Below are 27,209 nucleotides of genomic sequence, written 5' to 3'. Positions count from 1 at the left end.
AGCCCATCCGCCTCAAGGTTGTGCGTGATGTGGCTTCACAAATGCTTTGCTGCATACCTCGGTTGTGTAACGAGTGGTTATTTCAGTCAAAGTTGCTCTTCTATCAGCTTGAATCAGTCGGCCCATTCTCCTCTGACCTCTAGCATCAACAAGGCATTTTCGCCCACAGAACTGCCGCATACTGGATGTTTTTCCCTTTTCACACCATTCTTTGTAAACCCTAGAAATGGTTATGCATGAAAATCCCAGAAACTGAGAAGATTGTGAAATACTCAGACCGGCCCGTCTGGCACCAACAACCATGCCACGCTCAAAATTGCTTAAATCACCTTTCTTTCCCATTCTGACATTCAGTTTGGAGTTCAGGAGATTGTCTTGACCAGGACCACACCCCTAAATGCATTAGAATAGAATAGAATAGAATCGGGCATTTATATAGCGCTTTCATATGTACTACTGTACACCCAAAGCGCTTTACAATCATGTCAGGGGATCTCTCCTCAACCACCACCAGTGTGCAGCATCCACTTGGATGATGCGACGGCAGCCACAGTACAACGGCGCCAGTGCGCTCACCACACACCGGATATAGGTGGAGAGAGGAGAGAGAGTGATAGAGCCAATTCAATGTAAGGGGATTATTAGGAGGCCATGATTGGTAAGGGCCAATGGTGTGTGGCCATGACACCGGGGTTACACCCCTACTCTTTACGAGAAATGCCATGGGATGTTTTTAAATGACCACAGAGAGTCAGGACCTTGGTTTAACGTCTCATCCGAAGGACGGCATTGAAGCAACTGCCATGTGATTGATTGATTAGATAATTGCATTAATGAGAAATTGAACAGGTGTTCCTAATAATCCTTTAGGTGAGTGTATATACTTATGGATTAAAATAAAATGTTGAAAAATAATCATTTTCTATCCTAATTTTATATGATGGGGTTGAGTTGTTAGGCTTGACAATACTTACAATATTGCCAAAAAATTGCAAAGCACAGATTCAGTGAAGTGCCTCAGGGACATGACAAAATGCTTAGTGTATGATAGAAATTATTTTATGATAAAACACTATTTTTAAAGAAATTATTTTATGATAAAAGTGATTTAATTGCAATAATTATTGCAAAAATTATTTTCATTCATTATAATAGACATACCAGCTTTTAATTTTGGTGAACCACCACTTTAAAAAGTCTGGGGGACTGAAATAATTACCGAATCCCGGGAATGACCCAAAGGTGACTTGATTTGACTTAACTGAGAGAAACACTAATCTAATTAAACCTGAAAGTCTTCTACATTTGTTAGAGTATGTAAAAACTCTTATAAATAATGGCTCTGATTAAACTGAATGAAGAATTCCCTTTCCATTACAGCACACGCCTCTAGATAAGATTGGCCTCCTTCAAATGATTGTAGTACATTTCATCCATTCCAGTCCTCTGTTAAAATGATTTTATCTGGCCATGACAATGTCACAATAAAATTACATCACACTGGGTGTGAATGTATAACGAGAAATATGAAGCTAAATGGCTTCTAATCTCTCCTGGTGTCTTCAATATGTCAAATGATATTTACAAAACTGTAATAAAATGATAGATCGACTTTAGTTATCATAACGACTATAACTCTTTCTTAACACATTTATTAGTGGTATGGACTTGTTAGGGTTTTATATTTGATATCAAAATCATATGATGTGACATCTTTAATTTGTTATGTTTTTTTTTTTGTCTCAGTGGTTTTGGACTTTATACCTTTTGGTGAGGATACATGAAGTTTATTTACTAATAATACTTGCATCCATATAATAGGCTACACATTCTTATAAACACATATAGTCTATGTTACATTTACTTTTTTATACTTCCATTGCTGGCATTGGCTGTTCATGGGATGTCACATGGTGGTGCTCATGAAAGGCTATTTTCATGCTCATATTATGTGATTATACATAATTTCTTATAAGTGCAGTCTCATCTTTATGAGTAAGACTTTTAATTTAGTTAAAAAAACAAACAACAACAACAACTGAGTAAAATGTGACGCTTGTATTGTTGTTGACAACATCTGTCAACCATTATATACCATTTTAAGTGTTTATATACAGCGGGGGAAATAAGTATTGAACACGTCATCATTTTTCTCAGTAAATATATTTCCAAAGGTGCTATTGACATGAAATTTTCACCAGATGTTGGTAACAACCCAAGTAAGCCATACATACAAAGAAACAAACAAAAATAAGTTCAGAAATTAAGTTATGTGTAATAATGTGAAATGACACAGGGAAAAAGTATTGAACACATGAAGAAAGGGAGGCGCAAAAAGGCATGGAAAGCCAAGACAACTGCTGAAAACTTACAGTAATTAAAAAGCAACCCAGCCCCCTGTCAGTGGAAATGAATAACAGCTGGTTCAGTCCCAAATTATGGCCTACAAAAAGGTCTCATTGCCAAGGTGTCACACAAGACACATCTCATGATGAGTAAAAGCGAAGAGCTGTCTCAAGACCTTTCGCAACCTAATTGTTGCAAAACATAATGATGGCATTGGTTATAGGCGCCATTCTAAGCTTCTGAATGGTCCAGTGAGCACTTTTGGGGCCATAATACGGAAGTGGAAAGACAATAATTTCACCATAAATTTGTCTCGACCAGTGCTCCTCGCAAGATTTCTGATAGAGGAGTGAAAAGAATAATCAGAAGAGTTGTCCAAGAGCCAACACCAAGTTGTTTTTAGGGTAATGTGCACTGCCATTTCTCCTCCAAATATGGTGTGTATTATGGCATCCAAACAGTTCAATTTTGCTCTCTTGTTGTGACCACACTATATTCTCCCAGTATTTCACAGGCTTTTACAAATGTTGTGCAGCAAACTTTAAATGAGCTTCCACATGCTTTTTTTTTCAGTAATGGAGTCTTGCGTGGTGAGCATGCATACAGGCCATGGCGGTGGAGTGCATTACTTACTGTTTTCTTTGAGACAACAGTACCTGCTATCTGCAGGTCTTTTTGAAGCTCTCCACAAGTGATCCTTGGCTCTTGGACAACTCTTCTGATTATTCTTTTCACTCCTCTATCAGAAATCTTGCGAGGAGCACTGGTCGAGACAAATTTATGGTGAAATTATTGTCTTTCCACTTCCGTATTATGGCCCCAAAAGTGCTCACCGGACCATTCAAAAGCTTAGATGGCGCCTATAACCAATGCCATCATTAGGCTATGTTTTGCAACAATTAGGCTGCGAAAGGTCTTGAGACAGCTCTTCGCTTTTACCCATCATGAGATGTAAATATATTTACTGAGAAAAATGATGACGTGTTCAATACTTATTTCCCACGCTGTATATATATACAGTACAGGCCAAAAGTTTGGAAACATTACTATTTTTAATGTTTTTGAAAGAAGTTTCTTCTGCTCATCAAGTCTGCATTTATTTGATAAAAAAAAAAAACAGGAAAAAAATGTGTATGTAATGTAATGTGTAATGTAATATTGTGATATATTATTACAATTTAAAATAATTGGTTTTCAATTTATTATACTTTAAATTATCATTTATTTCTGTGATGCAAAGCTGTATTTTCAGGATCATTACTCCAGTCTTCATTGTCTGTGACATCCAGTCTATCACATGATCCTTTAGAAATCATTCTAATATGATGATTCATTATCAAAGTTGGAAACAGTTCTACTGCTTAATATTTTTTCATAACCTGTGATACTTTTTTTAGGATACTTTGATTAATATAAAGTAAAAAAAAAAAAAAAAAAAAAAAGAAGAAGCAAATGTTTTAAAAATAGAAATCTTTTCATCATTCCAAACTTTTGGCCTGTACTGTGAAGAGTTCAGATGCAAAAGCCTCTAAGTGCCATCTGAAATTTTCTTCTAGAATGATCATTTTTATAAAGCTTGTATATTTAAGTTAAGTAATTTCAATTAATAGGTCATTTGGGTTGCCATTTATGTGAAATTACTGAACTTAAGTATACGAGCTTGATAAAAATGATCATTCTAGAAGAAAATTTCAGATGGCACTTATAGGCTTTTGCATCTGAACTCTTCATATATATATCTGACTGATTATATCTACATGATTTTTCTTTACTAAGTTAAGCCTCATGCTGTAAGGGGGTGGGGTGCAGTGCAAGTTATAGGAGGGATCACATTTACACAGCGCACACATCGACTTCTTCTCTCATATCCGTGAACTCTTGCTTGGATAGAAAGCATCCAATTTTCACTATACAGGTTTCCTGTAAGACAGACTGAACATTTTAACCCGAGGTAAGCGATTTCTCACCGTTTAACGATATTTTCTCGGCAGGCGCGAGACACCTCTGATTTTAAAATTAACGGATTTTTTTCAAGTAACTTAACTTTGTCTCGAGACTGAAGCGAAGGCCACATTTTTTTCTTCGTTTGGGAATACTTCGTTTGGGTTTATTGTTTTCTTAAGTAACGTTAGCGCTAATTAGTTTTGACTGGAAATCCTCGAAATTACACGCGGGGTGTAATTTAGTTAACGAAATGAATGGCCATATTGTTTCCTGTCCTTCGCTTCGCGAGCTTCTTATGTCGTAGACTGAATTTCAACATGCTCGTCTTTTCTGAGAGAGCGAGGCTCTAAAACTCTTCAAAACTTCAGACATATTGGTGGGTTTCTTTGTAAACATGCGAAACCTTTATTTTATCAGATTTAAAACGCCATGATGTAGAACTTTTAAAGGTGATAAATTGGCGTAGGAGTTGAAAAATAGCGCACGAGGAGGGGGATTATCAAGACCAAGAAATACCTAAGTATTTTGTCAACAAGTGTCGTCATGATCATGAACATTTATTTATTTACAACTGGTTTACTGACGCAGTTAAATATAATGTATAAACACTTGAAAGCTAATTTGAAAAAAACAAAACAAAAAAATAAACATTTAAAAAATGGAACTAAACTCTGACTGTTAATCTCGTGACCGCAGTCAGATGACGTTAAAACAGGTTACGCTTTCTCACGGTTTTACTTAGTTCCTGGTTACTGAAGACAGGTCAATAGTTATAGCATTTCACATTTTACCTAATTAATATTCTGTTCGCTTGGCTAAAGAGAATGAGGACTATTATTACATTAGGCTACACACTGCTTTGACTCCAAAACCCATATTTTACCTACATTTATTTTGATATTATTTTTTAACAGTCGGGTATTTTTCGTTGTATCAAATTTCGTACAATGACAATAAAGGTAAAACTGAACTAACTAAACTTATTTAGTCTCCAAAAGCGTACACTGAGCATCTTTTACAGAAGAAGCTTTGAAATTTCCAATTTCTTCAAATACAGTAAACACAATGTATGGTGATTTTGTTTGTCTCTTGAGTTACTGTCTTGTAATACTTTGTCCTATAAGAACTGTCATCACACACTGGATGAGACATTGGGTGCGTCTCAATCAGCTCTCTAGTTCACTATGAGCACTGATTAGGGAGTCAGTCATTTTAAGGGCTGTCTCAATCGCAAAATCTCTCCCTAAAAAAAAAAATTCCCACAATGCACCGCAAAAACATTTCGTTACATTTCTGAAGTGTGAAACAAAACACATCAGCCAACTCAATAAATATAATGACACGCGAGAGAAGATTTTGAAAAGATAAACCGCTTTTTTATTATATGTCCGCATAAATACACATCACTAGACCGGTAGCGAACACGTCTAGTTAACATTTATAATTAATATTCGCCTGAAATGTTGTAAGGATATGTATCAAAACAATGTGTTTAAACAGCATAAAAATAATATAAAAAACATACAGGTTTTTGTGCCCGTTGTTGGTTAATACCAGCGGTGCAGTCTACACCGTTGGACGTTGATGATGCAAGAGAAGTCATGTCGCTGGAAATTGAGTAATCACTGTCCCGATGAGCCAGGGTCCTTACTCTTACCAGTGCCCGGATTCGTGTACACTATATATATACTGATTCGGGAGCTAATTGATACACACCTTTCGTATTTTAGTCATGTGGTTAAGTATAACATGTCCACCCTGGAAACTCAGTTGTTAAAATTGTAAAAATATAAGATTCAAATCATTTAAACTTGACCGGTATGACATGAAAAATTAAACATCAAAAAGTTTGTCAAAAGTTTCAATGGCCAAAAAACACTAAATTGTCAAAATGACCCTTATATTATTTATACTTTATTTCTTCTTTACATAGGCTATTCTTGCCTTTTGACACTGTTTTAGTTTTTTACTTTGATGGTTTGTTTCAATTGCTTGAAAAGGATATTTGACTTTCTACGATATACAGTTAATTATTAGCCTCATTTAGCTTGTGTCAGAAAACTGACCTATATTGTTCCAGCATGTTTTAACCTTGCCGATATATTAAGGGCAGTAGGTGTGGTCGTAGGTACTTTCGTTTATGTGTTTTTACCTTCATTTTATTTTCAGGACTTATATGAAAAGCGCCATGGCTGTAGAAGGAGGAGCAAAATGTGTCAAATACCTGCTCTTTTTCTTTAATTTCATCTTCTGGGTGAGTAACAACTAATGTCTGTCTTATTAATGTCATATTTCGCATTAGCCAGGACATGTGCCATAACTGCTGACCATTTCCCTGATTTGTCATTGACTTTATTGTGAAAGATTTAGACCAAACCCGTCTTTCCTAACACTTCCTTTTTACAATTCATGCTTGCGTCACCTTCACTTCAGTTTAGCTACTGTGAGAGGCTTTGACGTAAAAGGAGAAACAAAATAGACTTCTCAAATTAGTCTTATGGTATGAGCAAAAATCACCTCAGAAAGTTTTAAGAGGTTCTAGTAACTAATGACGCTCACTTTTGCCGGTCAAGGAGTTCAGGGGGCCTCCTATGGGGGAGTTCAGTTTTCTCTTATGGTGACTAAGACATTTCCCAGCATTCAGGAAAACATGTTTCTGGCTATGCCAGATGACCGGAAAAATGTCAATTTGTGTTGACGTAGCTCAAATATGGATGCAGACCTGTTGCTCATGAACGTGGGTTTACTCAGAAAGTGGATAAACCTTCTTGTTGGCACATTGCATACTTAAAGGGAATGGAAATATTGTGGTGAACTCAAAATAAACTACACTGATGCACATCGTTTATAATTTCATCAAATTAACGTGTCCCAACTTGTGCAAAGACACAATGCAGCCATTTAAAGGTGTGAAATTAAAATGTGCATAATGCAAAAACGTTTGTTTTTGTTGCTAATCCTTCATGACTTTGGGTATTAGAGCGTTTATGACTGTCCTTCAGCAGTTAGCTGATAATGTAGGCTTCCTTTTAGGTAATGGAAACATACCACTTCATCCAAGCAAGTTTGTTTGATCACACAACGCACTGCTCTCTCCACATATTCATCTTGTGCTCCTTGGTGTTGACATTGTTTGGTGTCTAAGCGTCCCCTGGTGTAGCCTAAGCGTCCCCTGGTGTAAGCGTGCACACCACACACTCTGTTTACAGTGTAACCTGAGCATTAAGTGGAATGTTTCCTGAAGAAAAAAAAAGAAAAAACATTCTTGCATGTGCAGCATTCTGTCCTTCAAATTGACAACATACAGTAGCTGCAGTTGCTAATGGCGTTTACTTGTTTGAGTTGACAGCTTGTTTCTCAAATATAGCTAATTTCACACCTACACAATCTATGCTTCCTGTGATCACAGACAATCATGCTGATCTTACTTTCTGTTGCACTTTGGACAGATTAAATTTTCTAAACAACATTTAAGCTTTTTAAGATGGTCGTCTTTCATGTGTTAGAATCTCTGTAGTTGTTGCTAATGTCGGGGACACACTTAACAACTAGCTGAAACATTCTGAGGCTGAACTGAACACTAGGGGTGTAACGATACCCTCATGTCACGATTCGATACATATCACGATACGATATTATTGCGATACTCCAAGACATATGATAAAAGGTTAACAAAAAATGTACTGTTGATTACAATGCTAAATTTGATATTACATTGTGTGTGTAAATGAATAGGATGGACTTGGTGCTGAAACCCAAAGCACAGGACAATAGAGACACCAATAAAAAAATATTTAGGAAAATACAGAATTATTTTAGATGAATATGCTTGATCTCTGTCACTGACTAGATATATTTACAATAATGTAGGACACTTTTACTGGTAACATCAGATATTTAGCATTATCAGGACCCACAAATATTCTCCCATTGCATTATTATACATTATATTTAGTAGTTTAATGTAGTACTAACACTAAAACTCTGAAAACTTGAATTTTCATTTTGGGTGAATTATACACAATACAGATTGTCACTATCCACGATACATATTGTTGCGTTTTTGTGTTGCGATATATTGTGACACCCCTACTGAACACACTTATAGACTGTTTCCAATGACTGGAGAAGATTTTAAACACTGACTGTGAACACCGACTGAACGCAACTGTCTCTGACTCGCCGTGTTTGGGCATGATCAGTCGTATGTATCAAATTACATTCATAATCGGCCTTACAGTCCTTAAGTGTGTCCCAGGCTGAAGGTGAGGGTATTAGTTATCTGGATGTGTATGTTAGTGGATGCATTTGATTAATTCTATTTTATTATATATTACAGCATTATGTTATTATTAAGGAAAGGAATTATTTAGGGATGTTGATGTTCTGAGCAGTTTCTGGAATTCGGCTTTCCTTTTTAAGTTTTAGGTTTCATTTACTCACAAGTTGTTAAACAGTTAAAAATCACTAATGAAGATGAATTCATTAGGGAATTTCACCTTAAATAATCGTTGCGAGTGCGACGGAAGCGAATCAATCAAAACTAACTTTAGCTGGAAAATAACTTTATTAAATAACCGCTATAAAGCCAAACAATCTTACGTTAAACTATACATTTATCTCTGTAAAGCTGCTTTGAGACAATCTACATTGTTAAAAGCGCTATATAAATGAAGATGACTTGACTTGACTTGACTTTAATAATTAAAAAAAATGTAAATGAATTGTGTGCCACAAAAACAGCTTTAATTATGGTATTCAATGAACATCAAAATAATGCTGTGGAAATGTCCACAATCACAAAGAAGCAATAGGAAATTTTACCCACAAGTTTTACAGAGGTTGTGCGGGAAGAACACAGATGTGTACAGTACTGTTCAGATGGGTTTGAAAACAGTACATGTGTGAAGCGAATGTACTTAACTTTCCCAGGGAAAATTTGTTCCATCTGGAAATTACTATTCTACATGGAGACTTTCAACTGTGCTTATAGACAGCAATTGAAACACATTTTACATGTTTCATACTTTATTTTTTATAATTAAACAATTTAAGTAAACATCTTTTGAACTACATTTACATTGGATGGATTTCCTGATACAAACCAGACATGCAACCTTTAACAGTTCCAGTGACTTACAGAGAAGTACAGTTGTGTTTGCTTTGCAGCAATATGTTTTTTCTGAACTTGAAAAGAAAATTGTGCAGGATTTGTGCTGGGAATTTGGTATTCAAATGTCTCTCGTATATATTTCTCAGTGAGAGATTGTAAAGTTCAACCTCAGTCATGTGATTGATCTTCCTATTTACGATGGCATCATGTGATGTGACTTCTCCATACGAGTTTTAACGTTCATCTGTGACGCATTGTCAAGTAATGCCAAAGGCCAGCCGGAATATGGTCTAATAAAAGACGATTAATCACCGCTCCTTATTTAGGACACTGTCATGTGTTTCTTTGTAATAATAGACACTCCTTGCAATTTCACTACATATCTTTATTTCATTCAGCAAATGAAACAGGATTCCTCCTGCTATTGTTTCCTCTTTGTCTATGCCATACAGGTGCCTACCTGCTGCCACTTATTACCCTCAAATATTTACACTGGTGTTGCTTTGTATGTTTAGCCGGACCAGTGTAGTCATTAAAGTTGTTCTGGGTTGTTGACTAGCCGTGACGCCCACATATTCTACATTTGTACAGCTGACACATACATATTACTAAACATCCTTTGCACTTTCTCAGCGGTGCAGTTCAGTACTAATTTACTTGGAATATTTACACAGTACATTATCTGTGTGATGATGGCGCATAACTAATTTTCTGATTGCTGACAAACTTTACATAGCATGATGAATAGATATTGCGAGCCATCGTCATTGGCAAAGGAGTGTACCGAAGGTTTCAAAGAACTTTCCCACACCTAGTTACAACTCACTTTTTAAATTGAATTTCTCTCTTTAATGCTCACCAACATCCTGAAGTGAAATTTAGGGTTAGGGAACAGAATAATGCAATTTTACACAAGGTACCTAGTTTATAAAACTATTAATTAGTACTTATTCTAAATGGAAAGATAGCAAAAAATGCTAGTGGTTCCTAACCCTGGTCCTGGAGGATCCCCAGCACGGCGTGTTTTAGATGCCTCGTTAATAAAGACTCCAAGTAGAGATGCGGTGCCTTCATAAATCCTCTCCTGTTGCATCATGGGATAGTAAAGTGTCCATCGAATGCGCACTTCAGAATCTCGAGGGAAGTAGCAGGTCATCCGGGTACTTTTTGATACTATAAAGTAGGCATGTAGCCTATTCGATTTCGGACGCAGCGATGGTCTTATTATTGGGAGATACGAGGGTCCGTGGCTCTACCATTGGAGAAAGCGTAACGACCAACTTGGATCATGTGTGCCCTAATAACCAATCACATTACAGCCCTGACGTCATTGAATTTCTTTCAGAGTTGTGCGACAGTCAATCACTGTTTGTGGATATGAATGAAAGAGAAGTGACTTCTCTTATAAAACAGCATTTTTTTTCGGTGTACACTCTAAAAATAGATCATTCCAAAACAAATGTTTAATGGCAAACATGTTGAAGATTAGCTGATAGGCTGTCGATTCGTTAAATAAGCTGCTTTCGCTAACCTTGGAGGCTTGCCTTAAAGCAACTTTGCTCCAAGACCACCTTAAATGGGTGTTTCAGATAAGAGAGACATCAAAAATGTACTCCATGGTAGGGAACCATTGAATAGGCCATCAGAATTGGTCATTTTAGTAATTGGATAATTTGAGAATCCAAATACATATGTCTTCTGTTCACTGTTTTCCACACTGACTTTTCCACTCTTTCACTGTCTCTCATCCCCAGCTGTGTGGCCTGGCCTTAATAGTTCTGGGGACATTGGTCCGCGTTTCATTCCTCAACACGGCCATCATCAAAGAATACTCTGGCTCTCCTCTAGTGCTGATAATAGTGGGAGTCGTCATCTTCTTCATCGCATTCTTTGGCTGCTGTGGCGCCTGGAAGGAGAATCAGTGCATGGTCACCACGGTAAGGCTATGCGACAAATATTTGTGTTCTAGTGCATGGAATGATATTTTATTTACGGTGATTCTAGTAGATGTGAACTAGTCATTGTTCAGACTATTTCGCTAAGATAAAGGAAATGGTCTACTGGGTAGGGTTGCTTCAGCCATTTGTAAGGTTTTTAACATTCACACTAGGAGCTACTTAATTTGTTTGCACCATTTATTCGTAATGCTTAGCTAGTAGGTGTAAGCTCTTCATAAACAAATGCTTAGTCACAGAGTATGACATGACATTTACCTTTATTGATTATCCAATAAGAATTCTTTTAAAAAATGTAAATAGCAGGTCATGCACTTCAGTTTTAACTTGTTAGGTTTGCTTTGATCCTCATGTGGGACCAACATTTCTGTAATAAATGCTGTAATCTCATTTGAATGGGGATATATATATATACACATACACACACACATATACATATATATATATATATATATACATATATATATATATATATATAATATAATATAATATAATATGTATGTATGTATGGGTGTGTGTGTGTATGCATTCCCCCCCATTTTTCCAGATTCTATCAAAAGTATTAACAAAAAGATTCATTTAATATAAATATTTCCAATTAGTCTATTATTATTATTTATTTTGATCTATTACTGATTTAATTATTTCCATATTTTATTGTATAATACATGTAAATATGTAAAGATAATAAAGATTCAGGAAATGCATTTTAAAATAATCAGGAGCAATAAAAAAACCTAGTAATAGATAATACTAATGCAATAAATACTAGTAATGTGCAAATTGACAAATGTATATTTTATTATTAAAATCTGGCATGCATTGGGGTTAGTGTAAATGAAATTTTTCATGGAACTGGAACCAATGACAAGTAAATGTATAGGAGTGTATATGTCAACTACTGAAATATTAAGTTTATGTGTGGGGTTATGTTTTAAATAGGTTTAGTGGTGCAGCACACTAATATGTAGTACTGGCCAAGTAATTTAGTACACATATAAACAACATCTAACTAAGTTGCTGCTGATGCTTTTGTTTAAATGCTGACCGCTGTAAAACTGCTGTATGTCTGTTAATGCTGTTGACATGATCAACACATCGCCGACGGGTTAAACCAGATTCCTTCTTACACAACACTTCATTTGAAGAATAGAAATGTATCTGCATATTTGACTGAAATGCCAAACAAACTGTTGCAATGAACTGGTTTGACCCAACACTGACCAGCTCTCAATAAAATTATTCAGTTTTTTAAGATGTAATTTCTTGACTTGTCATTCCTCACTTTTATCATTCACCTCTCCTCTCTTTGTTTTCTCCTAGTTTGCTGTTATTCTCTCCCTCATCGTCATCATTGAAATCGGAACCGCCATTGCTGGATATGTCTTCCGCGCGAAAGTGAGTACTCTTCTAATTTCTACTTTATTACTATCAACCTGTTTTCCAGTACCATTTGGCTCCTAATAATCTGTGTTTTTCTGCAGCTGCCTGAGACTCTGGATAAAAGCTTCAAGCTCATGATCGAGCAATACAACAGTACCAAAGAAGACCGTGACGCCATCGATACTATACAGAAGCAGGTTGGTAAACCCAAATCTATCACGTTTTGGAAAGTCCAAAAAAGTCTGCTTGTCTGAACAAGGCCTGTGATCCTGAATGACGCGTGTCTCGAGTCTCCCCAGCCTTGTTTGCCTAGTGCCATCTGTTGACTTTAAACTGACATCCTGCTTCCTCTTGTGCCGTCATGTGGCTAAACTTCAGTTCAGACCCTGTGGTGTGCTTGCTCTCTGCATTTTGAATGGTTTTTAGTTGAGTGAATCCATTCTGCTGGATCATATACTCTCTTTAGGTGATCTCTGCTTTTGAAGGGAAATGTATTAATGGATTCACTCTATGTAAAATGATGTTTATTTGTTTCTGTGTTGTAATTTAATTTAGGGCTGTCACATAGATGAAAATAATTACGTTTTGCCATTAAAACAATCAGCTCTTTTTTTTTTTTTATACACACACACACACACACACACACACACACACACACACACACACACACACACACACACACACACACACACACACACACACACACACACACACACACACACACACACACACACACACACACACACACACACACACACACACACACACACACACACACACACACACACACCAGACAGAGTGTATTTAAATTTAACTGATTATGAATTTATGTCTTTCTTATAGCTCAAGTGCTGCGGAGGAAACTCCTCTGAGGATTGGGTGAACTTCAGCACCGCTCACACATCGGTCCCAGACTCCTGCTGTATTAATGCCACCAAGGACTGTGGTATTGGAGCTATGCACGATACCAAAAAAATCCACATAAATGTAAGAAACTCTTTGTTCTTTATTATTGAAATAGTGCACTAGGTTTTGGCTACCTGACTCTTCTGCACTGTGGCATTTTCACGAAGTCTAAAAACAGACTTGGTGTTGTCAATTTTTTTTACATTTTTTTATAACACATGTGAGACACTAGAGACTAAGACTTTGTGTTTGTTTAATACAGGGATGTAAACCCGCTTTGGAGAAACTTCTAAAGGAAAATATTTTGTGGTTTGCTGTGGGAGCTCTGGTCGTTGCGTTTGTGCAGGTGAGACCTGCAATATTGTTTTACCTGTTGTCTGCACACAAGAACGTCAGTGCAAACTCCCCTTCTTCGTACACTAATGCATGTGTTTTGTTTTTTGTAGATCACGGGGATTGTGTTGGCCTGCATTCTGATGCGAGCCATCCGTAGCGGCTATGAGGTCATGTGATCACGTCCAGTCACTTCTCGCGCTCTTAGAGACTTTTTTTTTTTTTTTTTTTTTAACCATTATATAAATGCTAATTATTTTCCCTCTTGCTGTGTAAGTTGACAGTACACATTTTCACTGAGAATGAAATATATATGATATCTTTTTCTATGACTAATCCAGTAGATTAGTCTCCTGTTAAGTCTGATTTATTCTTAAGTATTCTGTCTTTACTACCATGTTGACATTCCTTTGGGTTACAGGACGACAATGAATTACTGAAATGCCAAATTTTATACATTTACAGAACATTGTCAAATAAAAGAATGAAATGTTCTAAACAAGTTTGTCCTGTTTAAGTTCATTTTATTGTATTTGAGTTACTAATATTTGTTACAACTGTAGTTTCTGAATCAATGCTAGGTTGATAAGGGATGCAAACAGAGACCATTAAGTTTGAAGTCTTTTAATAGAAGTTCTGATATTTTCACGTTGCGTTGACTATGTACTATCATACTTTTCAGTGACATGTTAACACTGAACCAAACAGCATTCTATTTATATATAAAATACAAAATAATGCAACACATTTGGCAACATAAAAAGATAACAGCATGTATTGCACCATGTTTAAAGCTGTGTTCTTAAGTAAAAAGGCACCTGTTAAAAGGCTGAATAAGATCATTTTAAAATCTGGCAAAACATAACTTTAATGCTTTGACCAAACAGCCCAGTGCACACAGCAAACAACGTCTTATTGGATAGAACAAATAACAAGGTGCAATAATCTTTGTGTAATTTTGGGATCTCAAAAATAAATATTAACATAAAAATTTAAATGAGTATATACGGCATTATAGAACTTAATATATTAAAGAATACACTTTATCTCCAGTATCCAGGCTTTGTAAACCTCTTTCCAGTTTTAACATCGGATTTAAACCATAAAAACTGGGTTGCTTTACATGTTAAACATCCCGATAGTGATTGTTTGTCTTACTAATACACCAGAAAAATGAACAAGATAGGTGATACTTGTCCTTGGTTCAGTGCTGATTTTAAACGTATACAAAAAAATGCCACAAAACAATTCACAAATGATTGTGCTCCACGAACAACTCTATTTAGAATGAATGTCTCAAGACCAATGAGCTTTAATTCCAAATGGATGCATTTGGCACATGTTCAGTGTGCTTTTTGTATCGTGATCTTAGTGTATTGTTTTGCAGTGTATTGTCACCCTGTCTCTATGGAAGAAAAATGAATGAAATTATTCCACACATTCCAGATTCTCAATTGCATCCTTCAATGAGAATGTCTGTTCCTCACTCAAGTAAACAAAATCTCCAAATGTAAAGCACAGCACAACATTAAAAATGGAATTATTCAGAAACATAAAATTCCCTTGATTACAAAAGTAACATAACTAAGCCAAAGGACTGGGATAATAAAGCTTGTGTTGCGCTGCTTCAATTTGCATACAAGATTCTTTTGTTCCCATGTTGCATTTTGGGTGTGGTGGTGAAGTCATCTTCCTCTCGAGGTCAGTGACGTTGGTGTTTAGGGTAGTTTACAGTGAGCAGTACCATACAGTGCAGATAGAGGGAGGTCTCTGACTCTGATCAAACAGGAAGGAAACGCAATGCCACAATGAATGTGCGACACAATTGTCATGTCAATAGTTTCAAAAGCAAAACTCTGTACTATTTTTCATGCCATTTAACAAAAAACCATAATGACCCATCAAAAATATGATTACATACAGTGCACAGTATACACACTGCATAAATGGTAATCTTGCATTCACACCATGTCGGAATTACCGTAATTACTAGATTCAGATTTGTAAAGTGTTCCCCAAATTGTACCACCTGACCACTGAAAAAGTCACATGGAACCATTCCAAATGGTGGTGGCTTCAGCAGAAAAATGTAGTTAAGTCAATTTCTGTTTAATAATTCCTTTAATTGACTATTGATAATGTCTAACAAATGCCAGATTAATCTAAAAATAATTGAAAGACAGACTAGACTAGAACAGAGTTAGATAACTAACTTAAACATTTAATGTTTATTAATAAGCATTTGCATAACAACTGTTACTTGTTTTATTGTGGTTTTGTCTGTACTCGAATTATACATTCATTTTGTGTGGTGTTAACGTAGAAACAATAATCTGAGGATGTGAGCAGCTAGTTAAACGTTGAACGCAATATAAGCGTAGTATGCTAGCACTCTCTTGTGAACATAGCTTTGATTTCACGGCCTACGTACCTTTGAGGTGTGTTGAGAACTGCAACCACTGTGTGAGCCATTCCCGGCACTGTGCGGGACTCAGAAGCTCTGGATTCAGCCCTCTCACGTAACATGCCTAGGAGACGTGACGTAAAACTGACACATTATCCTTCAAAAAAATCACAAAATAAAGGCTGCTGACAGAATGTAAAGGGCAAAATAAGGAGCGACCTCTGACCTCTCTGAGCTCTGTGTCGTTTAACTGATGCAAGCCTAATTGAACAATGCTGCGGTCAAGCTGCATGAGCTCTAAGGCATGACTGTTCAAGCGTCGACCAATCCAGAAGCCTGGGAGGCGGGGCGTCAGGAACAGCAATGGACAGAGGTGTCTCTGCAAATATATTTATATGTTTGCATTTAGCAGACTTTAAAAAGGAACAATTTATCAAAGAGACAATGTAATATTCAGTCAGGTTTATTAGACAACTAGATAAGGAAGCAAGCTAGAAAAGTTTCTTTTTGGTTTTGTTTATATTTTAAAGACATTTTTAAGTCATGATGAAACGGAAGTAGTGACAGAGCTTTTCTTCCATCTAAGTGTAACGGATTATCGAAAAAAGGTAGGGACTAGGTTCTATGCATCGTTGTTGATTGGATTTTGAGATTTGAGATTTGCACTGAAGGCAGATGAATGTAAAAGCTAGCAGAGGAGGGGTTTAAGTGGACTAAGGGTACATGCATGACAACGATGTACTAAAAACGGAAAAGTTTCCTTTGCATTTTAAATTTTTTTGCGTACAGACAACAACGTTGTCAAAAGGATCCCCGTTCACCCGGAGCCGCAAAAAACGACAAACAACGCTGTATTAAGCATGACAGGACAGTATTTGTCGATGTTGCCTTGTGAAGAAACACTACGCGCCAATAGACTGAACACATAATATGCATTCGCATGACGTCACCGTTTTCACAAATTCACGTTTTTGTAGTTTACGTGGAGACGATAATGGTATTGTTTTTAAAAACGTGCATTTTCAGGCCCCAAGAACACCATTGTCGTGTAACTGAACGGCCAAAACGCATAAAAAGTTTTCCGTTTTTAGTTGAAAATGAGGACTGGGGAGGTCCTGCAAATGTCACCAGAGAGAAGTCTTTCGTTTTCACCTGAAGGTCCAGTTGACTAGATGAATGAAACATGCACAGATGAATTGTTCACAATAAGATTTATAACATACATTTAGAAAATAGATTTTAACAAACTTTTAAAATGCAATTCATTGTGCAGCTGGCTGATTATTTGGGGCTCACCATCTGATCTGCATACATTTTCTTGATACCTAAGGGAGGTCCGGAGAACAATGTTCTCACTGCATGGACATCAGACACTACAGGATGGACTCCGTGTCGCACCTGCAGACACATATTTATGTTTATTGAAAAAAAGTCAACATCTGAATAAAACAACTCAAAAAGGCTATAATTATACACATGAGTAATATCATGAATTAGTTCAGGCTACCTTACTGCAGAGCTCCATGAGGCGGCTTTTAAGTCGGCTGTCTTGGACAGAAGTGGACGTGCTCTCCAGCCCCTTTACTATAGGCCAGTGGTGCTGTGCCCTCTGGGAGTGGTACACCCTCTGAAACTCCACCAGCTGCTGTGGGGTCCAGAAGTGCCGGATCAGAAGCTGGCGAGGATAGAAGTACCTAGAGGGCAGAATTGTGGAGGAAAACAGAAGCAAAACAACACCCTCCATTCAATATGGCTATACAACAATAATAAAAACCATTGTTATTATTATTCAAAATAATTTTATTTCATTATTATAAAAATTAAATCAATAAAGAAATATTACACTGCAATAATACTATAAAATAAAAAGCTGAATATTTAATAATAATCATTATAATAATAAACATTACTATTACAAATGTTTTTCTTTTCTTAATAAAATGTTAAACATTAAACAAATCAATAAAGAAATATTACTATTGCAATAATACTGTAAAATAAAGAGCAGAATATTTTATAATTATAACAACAAACTATTTTTATATTTTATTATTACATTTTAAAAATTAAATCAATAAAAATACTATTGCGATACTATTGTACTGTAACATTAAAAGCGTATTTATTAATGATCATGAATTTATTTTAAAACACATCCATTTTTCCCTTGGATTTACACTCTTCACATCCCTGAGGATGAACGGATTATTGAATCAATGAATGGAAGAGTGACAGATAATAAAGCAAACATTTAATACTCAATATTCATCAATCAGTATCAAAGATACAGAAATACTTCATAATTGCAAAAAACACAGAATAATCAGCAGTGTAGCATAATAAATACTCACATAAGGATAAAGACCAGATAGTTGGCGAAAGGAGGTATTGATATGATGACCAAGGGAATGGCTTTGATTAAGTCCCTGCGGACCTGAAAGCAACACACAAAAAAAATGACATTATGACAGCAATATATCCCGTAAATGTCTGCTTCAGTTCTTCAACCCACCTGCCTGAGTTTCTCCAAATCACGGTAAGGCACATTCTGGTGCTCTACGCTGTCACTGAACATGCGAGTCGTGATTCTTCTCACTTCTTGAGCATCTTGAAACAGGAGCCGGAACCCTTTATACAAAAACACAAAACCTATATCATAACAAATCATCCGGAGGTGGTTTGAGGTTTAATAATCCAGTACTAATTTTAAAATACCTTTCATAAAAGTGTGATAGAGAGCATAAAAGCGTGGGAAGCGCCGCTGCAAGAATCTCTCATACTTCTCGTTGACCCACTTCAGCCTGGACACAATGCTTCGACCAATCCCACGTCTTGCTTGTGAAGGTGAGTAGTGTCTAACAAACCACAAACTACTAGACAGACAGGCAGACAAGACAGAAATAAATATAAATAAATAAAAGATGATGTGTTGCTGTCACATAAGGGCAGGGCATGTACTGTATTTCCTGATTAACCCAATGCATTTTATTCTATTTCTATAAAAACTAAAGGGAGAATAGACAATGAGAAATACTTAATGTTGTCTAGTACTATTTATCATATTCAGACTCATTTTATAACGACTTATCTATATGCAAACTCTCCTAGCTAAAGGAATATGCCTTCAAATGATCGATGCCTATAAATGATCATTTATATTAACTTATTATAAATAGTACCTGGATTTTGTGGAAGCCAATCTAGGTGTGCAGAGACTTGCTTTGACCCCGACAGGTTGTTTTCCATACAGTAAGATCACAGAAGCCCCGCGGCATACCCCTCTACAGGACAGCGCCATCTTGGACTGAGCAGCTGACAGTTCTACGTGGGCGTGTCTTCAGAGAATGGAATGCGGGCGCGGCACTGTGATTGGCTGCTGCAATAACCACATAAACAGTAACCAATGCGCACCACGTTTTTTTTTTTTTTTTTTTTCGTTGACTGGAGTATTTGTGTGATAGGAGTCTTTATTTCAAAACTGATGATGAGCAAAAAATTGCAAGCACACTAATGAGGTTTATCACTTATAACACATAGCCTAATGATAACCAATATCTTTATTACAGATTAATGAGGTAATACTTTTTGGCTGAAACCTCATAATGGCGTGTTTAAGACTATTACAAAAGAACTCACCACACTCAAAAAAAATGTTCTCCCATTTGTAGCCATCTAATTTTACTTAATTTAATATTTGAATTGTTTTATTGTATTTTATATAAACCCGTTTAGGTATATTTTAGGTCTGAATTTGGAAATACAGTATTGACTATAGTACATAATTATGAGATTAATATAATAATGACGAAACAAATTAAGGCTTTTAAGTAGAGCATTTAAATTTAGAGTTAAGGGACTGTTCGTTTTTTATTTAAGGGGCTGGAGGAGTTTTGAGATCTGTTGTCAAAATAGACTTGACCCTCCCTTCGCCAGCAATACATTTTTCTATTACCCTCCAAAATGATTGTGGAAAAAAGGCATGACCCTCCCCGATAATTTGATTACTTCTGTACTAGTTTGCGCTTGGCAAATATGTCCAGATAGCCATTTTTTTTTTTACAACCTTGACAAATGACTTTAACCTTTAACCTCTGCTTTCTCATCTTACGCATCACACTCATTATGTAGATCCTCAGACCCAATACTGTAAAACTCGACGTACATAGAGTTACACTCACAGGACACTGCACTTATTCGCAATCACAAAAGTTCATTATTTGCTCGTGCTTTAAAGCTTTACCGGGTAAACATTTCATTGGCGTTCTGTTCTGACATGATGTACTTTTTCTGAGCAAGTAACGTTACGCCCGAAGCACGTGCGGAACAGTAAACTGGATTTTTGTTGGGTCAGACCCATCTGCTAGCGATGGGGGGGGCGAGTCTGAGAGAGCTACATGGAGCTACATGGAAAAATATGCACCAAACAAGCAACTTTGAAATTGTGCTGTTTTCATGAATACAAAAGTTGGGTGACCCTCCCCTTAGACTAAAAAAAGTTGGATGACCCTCCCCTCAACAAAGAATAAAAAGACATGACCCTATTTTCCTCCAGTGGTCCATTCCATAAATACCGAACTAAAAGCAATTGATTGACAACAATCTCAATTGATTGCAGGCAGCAGATAAGCAGGTGAGCACGCGCAATTCCTCAAGACTACAAAAAAAAGTTGTAAGTTAAGTGCTTTTAACATTTAAAAACTTTAAAATGCAAATTTACATTGCCCGGCAACATTGCTCAAAAAGTTGCCACGTGTATCATCACTTTAGTTTTAGACTACGAAAGTATTTCCAGTTGTGTGTGTTTTTTTTTAAATGCACTGACTGTTGGCCTCGCTTTTTCCCAAGTGGTTTGACCGTCTGCCGTATTCTAACGTTACTGATCAGTGTGTTGCTGTTGTTTTATTTGGTTTAATTTCACATTTGGCGTGTTTCCTTTAGGGTGCCATTTTTATCAGAGCTAACGGAAGACGCAAGGCCACAACTACCCAGACCTCCAGAGGAAGCAAGCATGGCCACTTATAGATTCGGAAGTAGCGTCGGCCCGTCTGGAGTAAACTCTGAAAATCAGCCGCGCAGCTGGAATGAACAGAGCGGTAAGTTAATAGTTGGACTTGCTATATCACTACGTTTACATGGACAACAATATTCCGATATTATTTCTGATTACATCAATCCGGCTGAAGTTATACTCGAAGTAAACACAAATCCAATTAAGACCGTTTTAGTATTCGCATTTTAAGCGCATTATCGAAGTGTATTATACGCATGTAACAGTTACACCGTCACACTATTGTGTTTGGCGACAGGACATAAGCACGGCAAACAAGAGAGCATAGCTTCAGAATTTGTATCCGCCCTCACCTGTTTGCATGAATAGAATGACAAATAATTAACTGCACTTGAAGCTTTCGTAAAATAAAAAACACCTAAAACTGTATATGGTATTACGGAGGGAACATCGGCTGGCGTGGCATGGTGACGTAATGACGTGTGGCATTAATCGATCTACGTTATAACATGTAAAACGGGAACATGAAACGACTATTCTAAAAGCACTTCATAAACACCTTAATCAGAATATTATCTTATTCAGAATAAGGTCAATGATTAGATTACTGCTGTCCATGTAAATGCTGTTAAGTCACATTCATCAATTTATCAAAATTGATTATATGCTTCTTTTGGAAGCAAATAAGTACTGTTTCTATGTTGCATTTGATGGCGCATCTTGTTTCCAAAGCTTATGGTGAAGACACTTGCACTGATGATGCCGACCCCAACAGGATTGTGCAGTGCCCATATGACAAAAACCACCAGATCAGAGCCTCTCGCTTCCCTTTTCATGTTCTCAAGTGCAGGAAGGTCGGTGATGGCAGGGGAAACGTTCTTCATTTGTTTCATGCATTTATTTAAATTGTGAAAAACATACCAAGGCAGCAGTATTTAACTTTATATGTCTACTTAATCTGTTTCAGAACCACCCCAAACTGGCCAGTGAGCTGAAGACCTGCCCCTTCAATGCCAGACACTTGATTCGCAAGCATGAGTTGTCTCATCACATAACAAACTGCGAGGACAAGAGGTCTCTGAACGCTGAAGAGGGTTAGTGTTGCATGTGTGAATGTGACCCTCTTGTCGTTCCAATCCAGTAAGACTTTCGTTCATCTTCGGAACTCGAATGAAGATGCTTTTAATGAAATTTTAGACCTTTCTGTCCCTCCATTGACTGCTATACAACTACCACTTTTGACGCTTCAAAAAGTTCATAAAGAGATTGTAAAACGAATCCATATGAATTGAGCGGTTTAGTCCAAATATTCTGAAGAGACACGACAGATTTGTATGATGAACGGATTGAATTTAAGCTTCGATTCAAATAAAAACATTCATCAACTCGCACATCAGTTGTGGGAAACGGAAGCTCAAGCATGTTCGCTTGACGTGCGAGAACCAGTGAGGTTCATTCTCGTGTTGTACAGCACGTTTGAGCTTCTGCAAGAACCAGTGAGGTTCATTCTCGTGTTACGAAGCACGTTTGAGCTTCTGCAAGAACCAATGAGGTTCATTCTCGCGTTACGCAGCACGTTTGAGCTTCAGCAAGAACCAATATGTGCATTGAACCAATATTGAGCATATGTTTATGTTCTCTGATCAGTTTAAATGTGAAAAGCCTAAATTTAATCTGTTCATCATATAAAGCGATCAAGTCTCCAGAATATTTGGACTAAACCGTTCAATTTATACGCATTAGTTTTACAATCTCTTTATGAAATTGTTGAAGTGTCGTACTAGTAGTAGTTGCGTAGGAGCTGTCAATGGAGGGACAGAAAGCTCTCAGATTTCATCAAAATATTTTAATTTGTGTAACAAAGATGAACGAAAGTCTTACGGGTTTGGAACAACATGAGGGTGAGTAGTTTATTTTTGGGTGAACTATCCCTTTAAATTACACTTTTTGAAATGTGATTCATAGAAAAATGTGGTAGTCCATTTTAAAGTTGTCACAGAAGATTTGTAGCTTAAATATTACAAATTAAACTTGAATGAGTTCTAAATGTTAGCTTTAAAGCTATATATCTGGCAGGTCATTTAAATGGTCATGCAATGTGACATGCAATGTCATGCTGTTTTAACGAATTAAGATTAAACTGAACTGAAATGGTGAAATCAAAAGTGTTTTATTTTTTTTTATATTTTTTTTTATAAAGCCGTTAAAATTAATTTTATCTGTGATCTTGGCATTGAAAATGCATTAATATACGTTTTGTCTTTTTTTTATTTATAATTTTTTTTTTTTTTTTTTTTTTTTTTTTTTTTTTTTTGTCCAGGGAATATAGAGGTCCTGGAGAAGTTCCAGGTGCCCATTAACACCTGCACAAACCCTTCACCTAATGAGGACTGGGAAACAGGTCTGTGACCATACATGTTTGTTATTTATTTTTAATGCATTTGTTCTATCGTAGATTTTTCACTAAACCTAACTACCTGGGTCGTCTCCAATCGACGTTAGTCTTCCTAACAAACTTGCTTCCCTAACAAGCTTTCTTGCTGCGCAGCAATGATCGACAAACAGACTTCAGCAAATGTTCTTTAAATGCTTTAATCACGGCCGGGAGATCTCAGAGCAGTTCTCCAGAGCATCTCCCTAGAAGAAGCAAGGCCGGAGGATCTCAGACAAATTCCATTGAGAATCCCACCAGTTAACACGAATACAACAGTTTTTATAGAATAGGGGGGCATGGCAAAATGATATGAATTTGATTGGTTCTTCATATGCAAACCCTTCTGTTACTAGGTAAAGCAAACTTTGTTTTTAATGATTACTTCATTGTTAATCACAAGGTTCTAACCTAGTCATCTGTCTAGTTTCAGTTCCCATATTTGTTATTTTTACTTGCACAACCAAAGTCAAAGGGATATGGCAACACAACATACAGCATTCAAAAACACAGGATATAACGTTTTAGTACATTGTTTCAAAGTGTTAGTTTTGTTAGGCCTAAAAAGGGAAGTAAGGTTAGATGTTAGAGTTAATATTAGTTTGATATACAGTTTACTATTTTTATTCATTAAAAATCCACCACAGTTCTTATTCTAGGTCTCTACTGTATATCTACTTTGGCATTGCCACTCTACCTTATTTACTATGTATGGTTTCTGAATTATGTGTTTGGTTTTGGTTCAAATGAATGAATCCCCACTTTCTGGACGATTCCTTTTTTTGGGGGGGCATGTGATTGCAGAGGCTGATGATAATGCTGCCTTGTTTGTCTGGGGTGAATCCAACAATCAGCTTGCTCAAAACAGGTGAGTCCTTGTGCTTTTTTTCTTTTCTTTCTTTGTTATAACATTTATACATCAGAAGTCCGTTTATATGGAGTTTTGAAAATCTTTAGTCATGATGGCACATATATTCAAGATGGTGTGAGTTTAAGTTTGATTCCTATAACACTAACCACAAGTATATGTACTGTACAAATTGAAAAAGGGGCATATAAATTGTTTATTTGAAGCGTTCAGTTATTTCTGCATCACAAATGGAATTGCAAAAAATGCGACCATCCTGGACAAACAGGTGAACATGCAGTTTCTGAGCATTGTTTTTTGGAAAAAATATACAATGCTATATTTTCTATACTACACAGTAAGCCAGTATAGAAGTGTTTTTAATGGCAAAATGTGTGATTATTTGCTTAACGATTTGTGCTCATGTTTTTGTTAGGCCAGAGCCATCTACCACCATCAGTTTATCCGATGGACTACGGGCACCACGGACTCTGCCATGGAAACTCTGTAAGCACTTGAACACTCTAAATTTTAACCAGAGTTGCATCCCAATTTGCATACATGTGCACTTTTCTTGTATTATAAATAGTGTGGGTAGTGTGTTCACACTGAAAAGTCCAAAAAGAGAAAGTACACTTTAAATACCCAGATGGTGCACTTAATTAACCAAAAAAAAAGCTGAGTCTGAAGTGGAATGCTTCCCTATTAATTAGTATGCGAAAAACAGTATGCCAACAGAGTAGTATGTCCGAATGCATAATATTCAAAAAACTTTCGACGAAAAGTCCCTGGATGACCTACTACTGCTACCGGCGAGATTCTGAAGTGCGCGTTTGCTTGACACTTTACTATCTCATGAGGCCACAGGGTGTATCGCGTCAGTAGCTGCTTCATATGCATCTTTAATGTGGCGTTGGCTATGCATCGATGTGTATCGCATTGGCCTCAGTTATGCACATCCCTACTGTGAAGAGACTCAGCTGATGCTGGTAGGTCACGTGACAGTAACATGGCAAGATGTTCTATGTCTGAATTTCATTCACATTAAATAGAACGATTTTGAATAAGATTTTGCAAGTGTGGAACGTTGGACGCTTCATGCACTCAACTGTCGAAGGTTTAATAACCTAGTAAAGGGGCTATCAGACTCCAATGCTGAATGACAAAATAACCTTGCAACATTTATACACTAGATGGTTGAGTACATAGTGCTTAGTATATAGTGCATCATTTGGGTCACAATTCGTGTTTTTTTTTTTTTTTGTGTGCTTTTGAACAAGTGCTCTTCTGAGTTACAAATGCACCAGTAGATGGCGGCAGCACTCTTACCTGATTCAAACAGTTCTGTTTTGTTTTCTTAGTTCTGTGTGTGGAAACATTGTCATTCATACATTACCTTTTCCCCTCTTTTTACTAAGGATATGTCACCACTGGACGGACCTCAGCAGAAAAGCTTACTTTTTAGAATACTTTAAGCGCTGTGTGGTTTCTAGCTTAACCTGTTTATAGTCTACTTATCTTTTAAAGCTTTTAATTTTGAAGTGTTGTGAAATTATACAAATATTTCCCTTTTCCTATTTTCTAAAAGTTAATGCACATCTGTAACCGGCTAGCCCCTTATACATTGTAGTATTTCATCTTTCAAAGAAGAAAACATAAGTATAAATCTTTCTGGACTATTTGTTTAGACTCTTGCATTTCCCAGCAATGGTAACCTTTAATTTTGACCTGTATGATTCATTAAAGGTTTCTTTAAGTGTAAACATCTGTCTGTTGCATTTCTTTTACCATGCAGTTAAAGCAACAGAGATTAAAATAAAAAATGTATTCCTTTTGAGGATTTGATTTATTAATTTAGCTTCACATATAACCATATTTACTGAAATTGTTACCTGAGTGATTTTAATAAGTTACGCTAATGAGATTGTAATACTTTGTGATTTAGTTGACACATTGCTGTTTTGATAATGTGAAAAAACACAATTTTAACATTTTGGTAACTTTACTGTAAGGTCTCATTTGTTAGCATTGGTTAATGCATTAATGAACATGGAACTAAATTGAGCAATATATTTGTTCAGTATTTATGAACCTTTGATACTAGTTAATAAAACAATTGTTCACAGTGCTGTAAATAAGATGCAACTTTGTTTTAAAAAATGTAGAAAGTTCTGAAATCAACATTAAGGTTAAAAAGTGTTGAGCAATTGTTCATTTGTTAAGAACAAACAATGAAACCTTAAGTGTTACCCAAGTTTTAAACCTCTTGCACATGAAGTATAGAATACATTTATACACTTTGCAGTACATTGTGCAATATATTGAATGTGTTTTTAAATGCAGATAAAATATAATTTGTTGTCAGATTAATCAATTATCAGACATTAACAATGGTGGCTTCTTGATAGCTAATGGATTAAAGTAAAATGAACTTTATTCTTTTGAAAAGGAAGTGTGTTTTAGCAGCTATTGAATTTCTTTTAGTTATCCACTTTGTATTACAGTAAGGAGTCATTATTGCAATTTCTTTTAAACTTGA

The 27,209-nt window shown here is 36.3% G+C and overlaps 3 protein-coding genes across 5 annotated transcripts; 2 read left to right on the top strand and 1 right to left on the bottom strand.

The window, feature by feature from the left end:
* Window positions 1-4,146: 4,146 nt before the first annotated feature.
* On the top strand, window positions 4,147-14,482 carry cd63 (CD63 molecule). The gene is made up of 8 exons (XM_084428133.1): window positions 4,147-4,297; window positions 6,460-6,544; window positions 11,158-11,340; window positions 12,682-12,756; window positions 12,843-12,938; window positions 13,585-13,728; window positions 13,910-13,993; window positions 14,094-14,482. The coding sequence occupies exons 2-8, from the start codon at window positions 6,467-6,469 to the stop codon at window positions 14,157-14,159; spliced, it is 726 nt and encodes a 241-aa protein (XP_084284259.1). The 5' UTR covers window positions 4,147-4,297; window positions 6,460-6,466; the 3' UTR covers window positions 14,160-14,482.
* A 106-nt stretch (window positions 14,483-14,588) lies between these two features.
* On the bottom strand, window positions 14,589-19,716 carry letmd1 (LETM1 domain containing 1). 2 transcript variants are annotated; one of them, XM_084428131.1, is made up of 9 exons: window positions 19,564-19,716; window positions 19,100-19,257; window positions 18,897-19,012; window positions 18,736-18,818; window positions 17,892-18,078; window positions 17,681-17,782; window positions 16,611-16,763; window positions 16,412-16,508; window positions 14,589-15,756 (listed from the first exon to the last, which is right to left on the bottom strand). In XM_084428131.1, the coding sequence occupies exons 1-9, from the start codon at window positions 19,680-19,682 to the stop codon at window positions 15,683-15,685; spliced, it is 1,089 nt and encodes a 362-aa protein (XP_084284257.1). In that variant the 5' UTR covers window positions 19,683-19,716; the 3' UTR covers window positions 14,589-15,682. The 2 variants fall into 2 exon arrangements, with proteins under 2 accessions (XP_084284257.1, XP_084284258.1); XM_084428132.1 differs by having other exon boundaries at window positions 19,100-19,254.
* A 1,218-nt stretch (window positions 19,717-20,934) lies between these two features.
* gtsf1 (gametocyte specific factor 1) lies at window positions 20,935-26,505 on the top strand. Of its 2 annotated transcripts, none has more exons than XM_084429344.1 (8): window positions 20,935-21,014; window positions 21,323-21,477; window positions 22,125-22,246; window positions 22,360-22,486; window positions 23,713-23,793; window positions 24,628-24,691; window positions 25,107-25,177; window positions 26,089-26,505. In XM_084429344.1, coding segments are annotated over exons 2-8 (552 nt in total). In that variant the 5' UTR covers window positions 20,935-21,014; window positions 21,323-21,392; the 3' UTR covers window positions 26,091-26,505. The 2 variants fall into 2 exon arrangements, with proteins under 2 accessions (XP_084285470.1, XP_084285471.1); XM_084429345.1 differs by having other exon boundaries at window positions 20,976-21,053.
* The last annotated feature ends 704 nt before the right edge of the window (window positions 26,506-27,209 follow it).

Source organism: Rutilus rutilus (assembly GCF_951802725.1).
Source record: "Rutilus rutilus genome assembly, chromosome: 13".
Taxonomy (NCBI): domain Eukaryota; kingdom Metazoa; phylum Chordata; class Actinopteri; order Cypriniformes; family Leuciscidae; genus Rutilus; species Rutilus rutilus.
Note: the sequence above shows the minus strand (reverse complement) of the source record. Positions and strands in the feature narration are given on the sequence as shown.

Excerpts from the sequence above, each read along its gene's own strand:
- cd63 (XM_084428133.1), top strand. The coding sequence starts at position 6,467 with ATGAAAAGCGCCATGGCTGTAGAAGGAGGAGCAAAATGTGTCAAATAC. Across the intron at positions 12,757-12,842 it reads GATATGTCTTCCGCGCGAAA|CTGCCTGAGACTCTGGATAA; the intron begins GTGAGTACTCTT and ends GTTTTTCTGCAG. Across the intron at positions 12,939-13,584 it reads TCGATACTATACAGAAGCAG|CTCAAGTGCTGCGGAGGAAA; the intron begins GTTGGTAAACCC and ends TCTTTCTTATAG.
- letmd1 (XM_084428131.1), bottom strand. The coding sequence starts at position 19,682 with ATGGCGCTGTCCTGTAGAGGGGTATGCCGCGGGGCTTCTGTGATCTTA. Across the intron at positions 19,013-19,099 it reads CTATCACACTTTTATGAAAG|GGTTCCGGCTCCTGTTTCAA; the intron begins GTATTTTAAAAT and ends TTTTGTATAAAG. Across the intron at positions 17,783-17,891 it reads TCATGGAGCTCTGCAGTAAG|GTGCGACACGGAGTCCATCC; the intron begins GTAGCCTGAACT and ends ATGTGTCTGCAG.
- gtsf1 (XM_084429344.1), top strand. The coding sequence starts at position 21,393 with ATGGCCACTTATAGATTCGGAAGTAGCGTCGGCCCGTCTGGAGTAAAC. Across the intron at positions 21,478-22,124 it reads CAGCTGGAATGAACAGAGCG|CTTATGGTGAAGACACTTGC; the intron begins GTAAGTTAATAG and ends TTGTTTCCAAAG. Across the intron at positions 22,487-23,712 it reads GTCTCTGAACGCTGAAGAGG|GGAATATAGAGGTCCTGGAG; the intron begins GTTAGTGTTGCA and ends TTTTTTGTCCAG.